General features: G+C 44.6%; 1 protein-coding gene across 3 annotated transcripts in view; it reads left to right on the top strand.

Annotated features, from left to right (window-relative positions):
• Window positions 1–13,052, top strand: part of IQCK (IQ motif containing K) — a 959,718-nt gene that overhangs the window by 878,514 nt on the left and 68,152 nt on the right. For all 3 annotated transcript variants that reach the window (XM_050775025.1, XM_050775026.1, XM_050775027.1), the window contains one exon: window positions 12,385–12,469. In XM_050775025.1, coding sequence (XP_050630982.1) covers window positions 12,385–12,469 — 85 coding nt within the window. The remainder of the gene's footprint in view (window positions 1–12,384; window positions 12,470–13,052) is intronic.

Below are 13,052 nucleotides of genomic sequence, written 5' to 3'. Positions count from 1 at the left end.
TAGTATATAGTCGTGACTCAACCAGCAAATCAGAGGCAATGAAATTATTTGCTAGCATATTAAGAAGAGAAAAAGTTTAAATTTCTATTTTGGCCAAAAAGAATGGCCCTGAGAATCGGTCAGATTCATTTGCAAAAATAAATAACTAAATAAGCAAAAGTGCTCCACTGCCTTTCTGGTGTCATGTCCCAGAAGGGAAGGCTCATGAAAGACATCATTAAAACTGAGACCTTCAATGAAACAAAGATTGTGTTTTTGAAAAGAAAAGGTTGCTTTGGGTGAAATGTCTTTTCAGCTAAGTTTTATCCTTGAATAAAAAAAAAAAAGGTGGTGGGGGTGCAGGGAACCCATGATATGTTCATGTTGATGAAAGGTATCTTGTGACCAAAAGCGGAGGTGAAAACAAAAGTGTCACCGTGTCATTTGAGGACAAGCTCCAGCCGTATGATGATCTATTTGTGCTGAGGCTGATAGTGGAACTGAAAATGCTCCTGCCTTCAGAGTGGCACAAGAAACTGCATTTCATACTAAAGATTATAATTAAATGGTGGCACGGCGGAAAATTGCTGTTGTGCCCTCTTGATAGAAAAAAAAAAATCCTTTTATTTTGTCTTATAGAAGAGTAGATTTCTGTGTCAGTAATTTCGGAGGCCAGAGAGTCCCAAGAGGATAGTAAATCATCTTTGCTTTTTATATTCACATTAATCTTCAAATAGAGGGAGGAAGGAAAGCTGTTTCCTGAATTTGGGACATGCTGAGATGTATAAACTCTCTAGTGACTCCCTCTTGCTGGAGGTTTGACATGTGGGTGGCCCTTTCTCAGGGGCACTCAGTACTGCTTCCGTTCTTTCTTCCTGCTGTTTCTCCATGGCTGTTTAAGAACCAGTTCAGGGCTGGGCACGGTGGCTCATACCTGTAATCCTAGCACTTTGGGAGGCCGAGACTGGTGGATGACTTGAGGTCAAGAGTTTGAGAGCAGTCTGGCCAACGTGGTGAAACCCCATCTCTACTTAAAAAACTGCAAAAATTAGCTGGGCGTGATGGTGCACGCCTGTAGTCCCAGCTACTCGGGAGGCTGAGGTGGGAGAATTGCATGAACCCGGGAGGCCAAAGTTGCAGTGAGCTGAGATTGTGCCATTGCACTCCAGCCGGGGTGACAGTGCAAGATACCATCTCAAAAAAAAAAAAAGGAACCAGTTCAGAGAGCCTGTGCGAAGCAGTACGCCAGGCACATCTAGACTCCAATCTTTGCCCCACCATTTAGTAAAGTGTTTTCCCTGAGTTCTGTCAGCTGTTGTAGAAAATTATCGAACTTGAGGAGGGGGTTGTGGGAGCCCCCAATTTGTAGCCACATCAGACAGAAGTGTGAATAACCTGGAGACCCATTCCTTGTGACTGGCATCTGTAGTGGAACGTATTCTTGTGGGACTAAGCCCTTATCCTGTGAGCTCCCTGTGGGCCTTCTGTGGGGTCTGCACTAACTGTGGGTAGTTAGTGTCAGAGTTTAATTAAATTGTAGTGCCTGTAATCCCAGCACTTTGGGAGGCCAAGGCGGGACGATTGCGTAAGGTCAGGAGTTTGCAACCAGCTTGGGCACCATAGTGAGACCCCCATCTCTACAAAAAATTTTTTAAATTAGCTGGGTGTGATGGCACACACTTGTAGTCCCAGCTACTCCGGAGGCTGAGCGGGGAGAATCACTTGGGCCTGGGAGATGGAGACTGCAGCGAGCCATTAGCATGCCACTGCACTCCTGCCTGGGCAACAGAGTGAGACCCTATCTCAAAAATAAATAAATACATAATAAATTGTAGGATGCCCAGGTGGTATCTGCAGAGAACTGGAGAATTACTTGGTGTGAAAAACCCACATATTTGGTGTCAGAAGTCTTGCGAGTAGAGAAACAAAGGTTTTTCCTTTTAGTGCCTCAAGATGTCCACATTCAATCCCCAGACCTTGTAAATATATGTTTCCTTATATGGCAGAAGGAGGGACTTTGCATATGTGATTAAGAATCATAAGATGGGAATTAGTATGTTAGTTTCCTAGGGCTACTGCAAGAGATCACCACAAAGTTGGTGCTTAAAACAACACACAAAAATTTTTTTTGAGTCAGGGTCTTGCTCTTTTGTCCAGGCTGGAGTGCAGTGGTACAATCATAGCTCACTGCAGCGTTGATCTCCTGCCCTCAAGCAGTCCTCCCACTTCAGCCTCCCCAAGTACTGGGATTACAGACATGAGCCACCACACCCAGCCAGTTTATCTGTTAAAAAGATCAGTCCAGGCCAGGCGCGGTGGCTCAAGCCTGTAATCTCAGCACTTTGGGAGGCCGAGACGGGTGGATCACGAGGTCAGGAGATCGAGACCATCCTGGCTAACATGGTGAAACCCCGTCTCTACTAAAAAATACAAAAAACAAGCCAGCCGGGCGAGGTGGTGGGTGCCTGTAGTCCCAGCTACTTGGGAGGCTGAGGCAGGAGAATGGCGTAAACCCGGGAGGCGGAGCTTGCAGTGAGCTGAGATCCAGCCACTGCACTCCAGCCTGGGGGACAGAGCAAGACTCCGTCTCAAAAAAAAAAAAAAAAAAAAAAAAAAAAAAAAGATCAGTCCGGCAGCTGGATGGGGTATTGACTGAAATCAACCTAATAGTGCATACAGGGATGCAACTACAGTGAAGACATGATGCCCTCATGGAGAGGAGGAAGTAAAATAAATTGGATTTGGGACATGTTTTGAGGTTGGAACCAAGACTTGTTGATGGACTGGATGTTGGAGGAGAGAGAGGAGTCAAGAATGCAACAGAGATTTCAGGCCTGAGCAACTGGCTGAATGGGATCCCTTTACTGAAACAGAGTGGGGAAATAACAGTTCTCTTTTGAAAATTTAATGGGTATACTGAAAAATCACAAATTATTGGGAATAAAAATATGAAAAGTTTTTTCTTTTTTCCCACTAACCACCACACTATATTACATTGACTCCGTCTGCCATCTGGATAGCAGCTCTTTAATAATTTTGGGCCAAATTTCATAACTTTCTGGTCACTCTCTCTTTTTAGATCGTCTCATTTCACCATTAGGATTTATCTTGGTTTTGTTTTTTGTTTTGTTTTGTTTTTTTGTTTTTTTGGTTTTTTTGATGGAGTCTCGCTTTGTCGCCCAGGCTGGAGTGCAGTGGCGCGATCTTGGCTCACTGCAAGCTCCGCCTCCCAGGTTCACGCCATTCTCCTGCCTCAGCCTCCAAGTATTTGGGACTACAGGCGCACACCACCATGCCCGGCTGATTTTTTGTATTTTTAGTAGAGACGGGGTTTCACCATGTTAGCCAGGATGGTCTTGATCTCCTGACCTTGTGATCCGCCTGCCTCGGCATCCCAAAGTGCTGGGATTACAGGTGTGAGCCACCGCGCCCGGCCTCTTGGTTATTTTTTTAAATCACAAGTATTTTTTTAAATTTTATTTATTTATTTATTTATTTATTTGAGGTGGAGTCTTGCTCTGTCATCCAGGCTGGAGTGCAGTGGTGCGCTCTCGGCTCGCAGCAACCTCCGCCTCCCAGGTTCACGTGATTCTCCTGCCTCAGTCTCCCAAGTAGCTGGGACTATAGGCATGCGCCACCTCACCTGGCTAATTTTTGTATTTTTAGTAGAGATAAGGTTTCACTGTGTTGGCCAGGCTGGTCTCGAACTCCTGACCTCAAGTGATCTGCCCGCTTCCGCCTTCCAAAGTGTTGGGATTACAAGCGTGAGCCACTGTGCCTGGCCAAAAATTTATTATGTTTTTTATAGAGACAGGATTGCCCTGGCTGGTCTTGAACTTCTTACCTCAAGCCATCCTCCCTCCTTGGCATCTCTAAGTGCTGGGATTATAGGCATGAGCCACTGCACCTGCCCCATCCTGTTTATTTTTAAATCCTTAGTCTTCAGTCTCCGACTGGATATAAAACCCATCCTTCCCCAGCTCCAGCCACAACTAACTGTCTATGATTCAGGGGTCCCAGAACTTGGAAGGGGCAATAAATTCTCTCTTTATTTTCACTAATCTCTCACTTAAATCCAGCGTCTCCTTTAAGTATGAATGTGGGCAACAAACCTCAGTAGTTTCCATAGTATCTGTGAGTTTGTCCCTGACAGCAACCACAGACATTCTCATGTCACATTACAGTTGTTGCAGAAATCAAGAAATACCATTTACACTTGTCACACCTTTCAAATTACAGTAGTTAACTGGCCTGCTATTAGCTCTTGTTATTTACTGCATAATTTAGAAGCACATATATTACTGTATCACCAGCTCTTATTTTAATATTTTGATACCTTTATTTCAATATAATTGGTTTGCCGTAATCCTATGTATTTACTTTTATGTTGTTAAAAACATTATTGTGAGAAGGAATCCAAACCGCCAAAGTGGAAAGGGATCCGTGACACAGAAAAGGTGAAGATCCCCTGTGAGAGGTTTGAAAAGGGTGGGGAGGGAGGTGGTCTGCCCTTCTGAACATCCCCCATGCCTGGGCCCACACTTTAAATCCAGGGGAGGGAGACCGGGGAGTAGGTGGGTCTCCTTAAACTTTTCATTTAGTCACACTAGAGAAAATGTGTAATCAGTTACAAAGATGTTAAATAACACCATAATCTGGGCATATTTTATCAAGAAATACCAAGTATCACAGCCTTGGTTTTTTAAAAAAATGGTTATATCTGAAACCCACATGGGAGCACGTGGTCTTGCACTTTGCTGCTTGGTAAGTTCTGTTATCTGGACACGTATGCAGCTTCAATGATGGAGTTGGTAAAATGGGACTCAGCTCTGTGTGTAAGTAGGAGGATGATTCAGCCTGATGCTGGGGTAATAACCGCTTGTTGATCTCCCAGGGTGGAGATTAGTGAAGGGGCCAAAGCAACATCATATCCTGGTAACCATGATTTCTAAATATGCTTTAAGGCTACAGAGAGTAATGTTCCACAGGTTTTGGAGCTATTTGTGTGTTCACAGAAGGCTGGAATTGAAAGAATCCTATGAGATTCCGTCCTAACGGCTAGTCACCATATGGTCGGGGAGTACCATTCCAGATAACCTCTGTTGTACTTTTTAGAAATATTTTAAGTTTATAAGTCAAGAATGTGATGCCTTGGCCAGGTCTGGTGGCTCACGCCTGTAATCCCCGCACCTTGGGAAGCTGAGGTGGGTGGATCACTTGAGGTCAGGAATTTGAAACCAGCCTGGCCAGTATGGTGAAACCCCATCTCTACTAAAAATACAAAAATTAGCCGGGTGTGGTGGCAGGCGCCTGTAATCCCAGCTACTCGGGAGGCTGAGGAAGGAGAATTACTTGAACCTGGGCAGTGGAGGATGCAGTGAGCCGAGATCGTGCAACTGCACTCCAACCTGGGCAACAGAGCAAGACTCCGTCAAAAAAAAAAAAAAAAATGTGATGCCTCAATATAGGGCATTTGGTAAGCCAGTTAGGATGGAAGGCGAGGACTGGGTAAGGTCTCTTGCTGACTGTGACAAGTGGCCATTATCAAATACTAGTGAATTGCAAAACTTCATGATGATTGATTTAGAGCATGTGCCATCTTTGTAAATGGCTTTACATCTGGGTTGTGCTTTCATGTTCCAAGAAAAAAACTTAATCTCTAAGTTAATGAAAAGTGGAAGACCGGACGCGGTGGCTCACGCCTGTAATCCCAGCACTTTGGGACGCTGAGGTGGGCAGATCACGAGGTCAGCAGTTCGAGACCAGCCTCACCAACATGGTGAAACCCCATCTCTACTAAAAATACAAAAATTAGCTGGGCATGGTGGTGCATGCCTAGAATCCCAGCTACTCAGGAGGCTGAGGCAGGAGAATCACTTGAACCTGGGAGGCGGAGGTTGCAGTGAGCTGAGATCGTACCATTGCACTCCAGCCTGGGCAACAGAGACTCCGTCTCAAAAAAAAAAAAAAAAAAAAAAGAGAGAGAGAAAAGAAAAATGGAGAGCACGGGCACAGTGGCTCTTGCCTGTAATCCAGCACTTTGGGAGGCCAAGGTGGGAGGATCACTTGAGCCCAGGAGTTCGAGACCAACCTGAACAACACAGTGAGACACTGTCTCTACAAAAATACAAAAAAAAAAAAAAAAATTAGCTGGGAACGGTGGTGAGTATTTGTAATCTCTGCTGTTTAGGAGGCTGAGGTGGGAGGATGGCTTGAGCCTAGGAATTTGAGGCTGCAGTGAGCTATGATCATGCCACTACACTGCAGCCTGGGTGACAGAGCAAGACCCTGTCAAAAAAAGAAAAGAGAAAGAGAGAATGAAAAGTGGATAGAATTTTGATTCCAAAATTTCATTTTCAATCTCAAGCAAGCTTTCTTCCTTTCTTCTTTATTCTGATTAAATGTGATTTTTGATGGCACCTCTTTAATTGTCTTTGAACTGGATGAAGAAATTGATGAAGACTAACGTCTCAGATTTTCTTATTATGTATTTTGTTAGCATGCTGTATCTTCATGTCCTGCAGAGCTTTTACTTTGCATCTGAAAAAGGGGAAAGAAGCATGTATACGCACACACATGTGCACATACATTTATATATACACAACACAATCAGAAAAATAAATTTTTATTCCTTCTCGGAATTATAGCATTTATTCTTTTTTGTGTGTGTGTGTGAGACAGAGTCTCACTGTTTCACACAGACTGGAGTGCAGTGGTGCGATCTTGGCTCACTGCAACCTCCACCTCCTGGGTTCAAGCGATTCTCCTGCCTCAGCCTCCTGAGTAGCTGGGGTTACAGGTGCCCGCCACCATGCCCGGCTGATTTTTGTGTTTTTAGTAGAGACGGAGTTTCACCATGTTGGCCAGGCTGGTCTGGAACTCCTGACCTCAGGTGATCCACCCACCTCAGCCTCCCAAAGTACTGGGTGGGATTACAGGCGGGAGCCACCACGCCTGGCCAGCATTGATTCTTACGGTTCAAATGTATTCACATTTGAGGAAAAAAGGAGGAGGACATGACAAATGAGCATTACTAGTAAAACAATTCTCCTTGGAAACATACCCAGCAGTCCTGTCGTGCCCGTCTGAACATGCAAAAACGTCTGCTTTGGGGATGTCTGATTTAAGCACTTTAAGGCCTCAGCTGCCTCCTTCTGTGATTGACGTGTTCATCTCTCCCCTCCCTAGTTCCCTGGTGATGAGCAGTCGCCTCTTCATTTTTATTTGACTTTAAGCCAGTTGCACTGATTCCAAGAGAGAGGAAAGGGCCTGGCGTGGCTTCTCTCCCTTCAAGCTGGCCCGCCGAAATGATTGATAATTCCCAGGACTACTCTTCGAAGAGTAAGTCCTTTTTATTTGGCCTGATTTACTATGGCTTTCTCATACTTATTCTTGGTTTGGGAGCTAGACAGCGCCCCATTATCTAGCTATGAAAGCAGGGATGTCACTAAAGGTGGCCTCTTATTACTGCTTAAAGGCCTATTAGAAATCTCATTTTGCTTTTTGGAGATGTCGTTGTGATGCAAAGTAGTTCAGGGTTTCATTACTGGTGAAAGCCCTTTGTTTGGGCTCACCCGTTGTGTTCTGAGATTTGCAGTTCTGTTTTCCTGCTGCTATTCCGAAACAGGAATACTGTTACTTTGAGGATTTCATGACATCAGTTGTGAAAAACATACTTAAAGCAGGAAAATTGCTGCTGAACAGAAAGGCACTATCAAATCTCCCCTCCAATACAAGTGACAAATTCTACTCTGTTTAGCCTTCCTGACATAGGATTTCCCTGTGGAGGTTCAGATAAATGAATATCTGCCAAGTTATTACTGTAAAGTTCAACAAAGAGGGCGTTTTCTATGATTCTCCACCCTCCCTGCCCCCATTTTTTTTTTTCTTTGAAGCAAGTGATTGTGTTTTCTTCTCCTTAACACTCAGCAGCTGCTAGACCCTGACTTCTATGCTACTGATCTTGTGAGCTGGCCCTGTCTTCTCTCTGGGCCACTGTTTCCTGGGCAGTTTGCATTCTCAGCTGGAAACGCTCAATGACCTTGAACACAGAGTCCCTTTACCCCTCTATGCCTCAGTTGTTTCAACTCTAAACAAAGGATAACAACTCATTCTTCATGTTATGTGGATTTAACAAAATCACGTGTAGAAAGTGCTTAACACACAGCTGGGCACAGAGGCAACTACTCATTCCACAAGTATTTGTTGAGTGTGCCTACTATGTGCCAGACATTGTCCTACATGCCGGGGACACCAAGAGGAGCAAACACAGGACCCATGTCTACCCTTGTGGAGCTTTCAGACCAATAGAAGATTCAAGCATTGATTAGGTAATTACAAGAACTTCTATCTCCAAATTGGGCCAAGGACCAGGAAGGAAAATTACAGGAAGCTTCCTTGGGCCCTGATGTAATCAAAGGACATTTTTCAATTACTTTTTTTTGTTTTTGAGATGGAGTCTTGCTCTGTTGCCCAGGCTGGAGTGTAGTGGCACGATCTTGGCTCACTGCAACCTCTGCCTCCCAGGTTCAAACGATTGTCTTGCCTCACCTTCCCGAGTAGCTGGGATTAAAGGCACACACCACCACAGCTGGCTAAGTTTTGTACTTTTAGTAGAGATGGGGTTTCACCATGTTGGCCGGACTGGTCTCGAACTCCTGACCTCAGGTGATCCACTGTCCTTGGCCTTCCAAAGTGCTGGGATTACAGGCCCATGAGCCACAGCGCCCTGCCTCAATAACATTTGAATGGAGATCAGAAGCAGGAATAAGAGGGAACCAAGAAAAAGAGGTGTCAGGCCTCGCACCAGCCCCAAGGTGCATTTGAGCAAATTAGGAAAAGGTATCCTCACCTTAGGGCAGATGTGGCCACACAGCCAGGAGCAGAGCATGTGCTGGGTTTTAGCACCCTCTGGCCGATCAGCTGGCTGCCCTTGAGCAGAGAACAACGAGGACCTCTATACAGGGTGCTTCTGGCTAGGAGTAGGGGGATACTGGAGGCAGAGGACAGCAGCTTAGCAAAGGCCCTGAGGTGGGAGAAGCACCACACACTTGAGGAGCTGCCAAGGGCCAATGAGGCAGGAGAATAGGGCCTGGAGGCAGGGAACCTAAGGCTGTCTCACATCCTAGGACTAAATTGAAAGGAAAACCCTAACTTTCCATGCCTAAGTAGCAAAAGGACCAGAGGCTCCTCGCTTTTCAACTCCCAAAATTTTCTGCGCAGCAGATGGGAAATTGGCTGTCCACAACCAGTCAGACTGATTGCGGGCCGAGTCTTTGTTTGCATAGAAGTATAATTTTGTTACTTCGCTTCAGCCTCTGGTTGGCCGCTTTTTACAACCAATCAGACTGATTGCTGGCTACCACTTACTTCATTTACATGAGGTGAGCATGAAGTGGCCAATGGGAAACTTCTAGGGGGTATTTGGACCCAAGAAATTATGTATCCGGGCCCTTGAGCCGCTGTTTGGGCCTGCTCCCACACTGTGGAGTGTACTTTTGTACTTTCGTACTTTCATTTTCAATAAATCCCTGCTTTCGTTGTTTTGTTGCTTCATTCTTTCTTTGCTTTCTTGGGCATTTTGTACAATTCTTTGTTCAAAACGCCAAGGACCTGGACAACTTGCAGTCACGACCCTCCACCAGTGACGCCCGCAGGGCTGGAGCATGAGGAGCAAGGCTGCTGGGAGGGGATCCAGAAAGTTCTCAGTAAATATCAGCCAGTGAGAATGCATTAGAGCATCATTCCCATGAATTCACTGCCAACACACCAAGGTCTCCTTATAAACACCAGGGTCTCTCTAGAAGCTGTTGAATTTTAACTAGTGAAGGGAAATTACTTCAGGGATGTGATTTGTTGGTATCACAGAACTGAGATATAGAGAATCAGGACATTGGATGAGGAGAGACATTTAATGTGGAAAAGAGGGAGCCCAGGCTGGGCTGGTGGCTCATGCCTGTAATCCCAGTGCTTTGGGAGGCCGAGGTGGGAGGATTGCTTGAGGCCAAGAGTTGGAGACCACATAGCAAGACGCTGTCTGTACAATTTTAAGAAAATTTACTTAAGAAATGTAAAAGAGACTGCACATGATGGCTCATGCCTGTAATCCCAGCACTTTGGGAGGCAGAGGTGGGCAGATCACCTGAGGTCAGGAGTTCGAGACCAACCTGGCCAACACAGTGAAACCCTATCTCTACCCAAAAATACAAAAATCAACCGGGTATTGTGGCGAGCTCCTGTAGTCCCACTATTCAGGATACTGAGGCAGGAGGATTGCTTGAACCCAGGAGGCAGAGGTTGCAGTGAGCCAAGATCATGCCACTGTACTCTAGCCTGGGGGACAGAGTAAGACTTCATCAGAAAGAAAGAAAGAAAGAAAGAGAGAGAGAGAGAGAGAGAGGAAGGAAGGGAGAAAAGAAGAAAGAAAGAGAAAGAAAGAGGAAGGAAGGGAGGGAGGGAGGCAGGGAGGGAGGCAGGGAGGGAGGCAGAGAGGGAGGGAGGAAGAAATGGAAGAATCACCTTTACTTGGTCTCTTAAAAAGGACCTGTCCAGCCAGAAAACCAGAGCCTGGCAACAGCTCTGCACTCACTAGAAATAGTGCTGATAACTTCTATGTTCTTTGTGGCTTTGATTTCTTTGGTTCTGGAATAATTCAAAAGAGCATTCATTCACTCAAACAAATATACTACATCAAGCTTTTCTTTTTCTTTTTTTAAGTCAGAGTTTTTGGAGGGAAATAAAACCCTTGGGTCCTGGAGAATCATGCACTGTTGCCAGTTAGCTTTGCAGTCTGTGGCAGGCCAGGCATCTGCATTTGTTTGCCCAGTTGAGGCCTGATGTGTCAGCACTCCATGGTAAGGGATGCTTGGGCTTTGGGATTGTAGAGGTCTGGGCCCAGATCCTGACTAGGCACCTACAAGCTGTGTGACCTTGGGTAGGTTAGTCAACCTGTCTGTGCCTTGAGTTACTGTAAGCTCTAGCTGTTATTTGGGATAGTTTTGAGGCCAGGGCACTTGGGAGTCCCTTACTTGCAAAGTCATTTCTGGGGATGCTATACTGGAAGCAGCCTCCATGTGATCCACGTCCTTTGAGGGTTTCTTTCTTTTATATCTGAACTGTCTTGGCCTTTGCTTTTCAGAGGCAGCTATGTTTTGCTTTGGGGGAAACATAAAGAACCTGAATTAAGACAGATTTGTAAGTCCTTGTCATCTGTTAGTGCCTCTGTTAAACTTTTAGGGGGAAAAAAATGAGTAGTCTTAATTTTTTAATGTGGTATCTTTGATTTTTTAAAAAAATCCTATAATATGAAAAATCCCACAAGAGCAGACACTATCAACTGATCCAGCACTTGAGATATTTTATTTCTTATTAAGATGAAGCAGTGAAACCAACCCAGTCGTCCCATAGTTTTTTTTTTTGTTGTTGTTGTTGTTGTTTTCGGATAAACATAGAAATTGACCCCTCCGGTCTTAAAGCTTAAAACTTAATTTATCTGAGTTCCTTCCTCAGGGAAGGACCCCCAGGCCTCTCAAAAAGAAAAAAAAAAAAAAAAAAAAAAAGGGCGGTATCAAAGAACTGAAACTCATCAGATCACCACATCTAGACAATGAGATGCCAGAGCCCTCATTCATCATGATTGCTTCCTAGCTCCTCTGTAGTTCTTGTTTCCTTACACATTGTCACATTTCTTCCCTGCTGTATAAACCCCTAGTTTTTGTCCATTTGGGAGGTGGATTTAGGATTGATCCCATCTCCTCCTGACTGTAGCACTCGATTAAGATTAGAGTCTTCTTCCCTGGTAATACTCATCAGCTCAGTGATTGGCATTCTGTGTGGTGAGCAGCAAGACCTACACCAAACCCCTGATGTTTCTGTTGTTACAGAACTTAAAAATGTGCTTGAATTTAAGCCACATTAACCTGGAATGCACACTAATCAGAGATAAATTCCAGTGTTCCTTTCAGGAAAGAGATGAACTGTAGTCCTTAATTTCAATGGAAAGTTGGAGAAAGAGCTCTTTATTATGTCTCGGTCATACTGCAGTACATAAAGGCAGCTGCTCCTCTGTCTCTTGCATTGTATCCAAACAGTCTCATGTCAGTAACATGTATGTTGCACCTTCAGGACTAAAATGCAAGTATAGCAGCCTGAGTCCTTCAAAAGAAGAATAGGCTAACAATGATTTAAGATTACACTGTTTTTTTTTTTTTTTTTAATCCTTCCCAGATTTTAAAATAATAAACACCAGCTCAAGCATACACTTTTCTATCTAAAATGACACTGTTGCCTGCTAAGAAAGGGGATGGATGAAGCACTTAATCAGAGAGGTCATTATGTTGTCAAAGACAATGCCAAGGCTGAAGGACTGGATTCTCATGGGCATATGACCATTTTATTGCTTTTCAGCCCACGGCCGCCAATCCCACTCTCCCTCCTGCTGACAGAAGAGGAAGCGGCCCTCTACATTCAATCCTTCTGGAGAGCCTATTTGGTAAGAATCATATGCAACTGTGGTATTTGATTTAACAGGGAACTTTTGTGAGGAGGAGGGTCCAGGGGAAACCTTAGATGAGTTAGGAACAGGATATTATAGCTAACATCCAGCCCTCAGAAATAGGATTCTCTGTAAATGGGTCTTAAAGAGTGATTTAGAATTTTGACCGAAACTGGCTGGGCATAGTAGCTCATGGCTGTAATCCCAGAACTTTGGGGAGGCCAACGTGGGAGGATCACTTGAACCCAGGAGTTCAAGACCATCCTGGGCAACATGACGAAACCTCATATCTGCCAAAAAGAAAAAAAAGAAAAAAGAAAAAAAAATACAAAACTTAGCCTGTGTGGTGCACATCTGTAGTCTAGCTGCTCTTGGGAGGCTGAGGTGGGAGGATGGCTTGAGCCCAGGAGGCAGAGGTTTCAGTAAGTGGAGATTGTGCCATTGCACTCCAGCCTGGGAGACAGAGATACACCCTGTTTCCAAAAAAAAAAAAAAAAAAAAAAAAAAACAAGTAATTTTTACCAAAACTTATTTTGTAGTTATTGAAAGTACTCTCTTCACCTTTTAAAGTTGGGTTGAC

The sequence above is a fragment of the Macaca thibetana genome, chromosome 20 (assembly GCF_024542745.1).
Source record: "Macaca thibetana thibetana isolate TM-01 chromosome 20, ASM2454274v1, whole genome shotgun sequence".
NCBI lineage: Eukaryota > Metazoa > Chordata > Mammalia > Primates > Cercopithecidae > Macaca > Macaca thibetana.
Note: the sequence above shows the minus strand (reverse complement) of the source record. Positions and strands in the feature narration are given on the sequence as shown.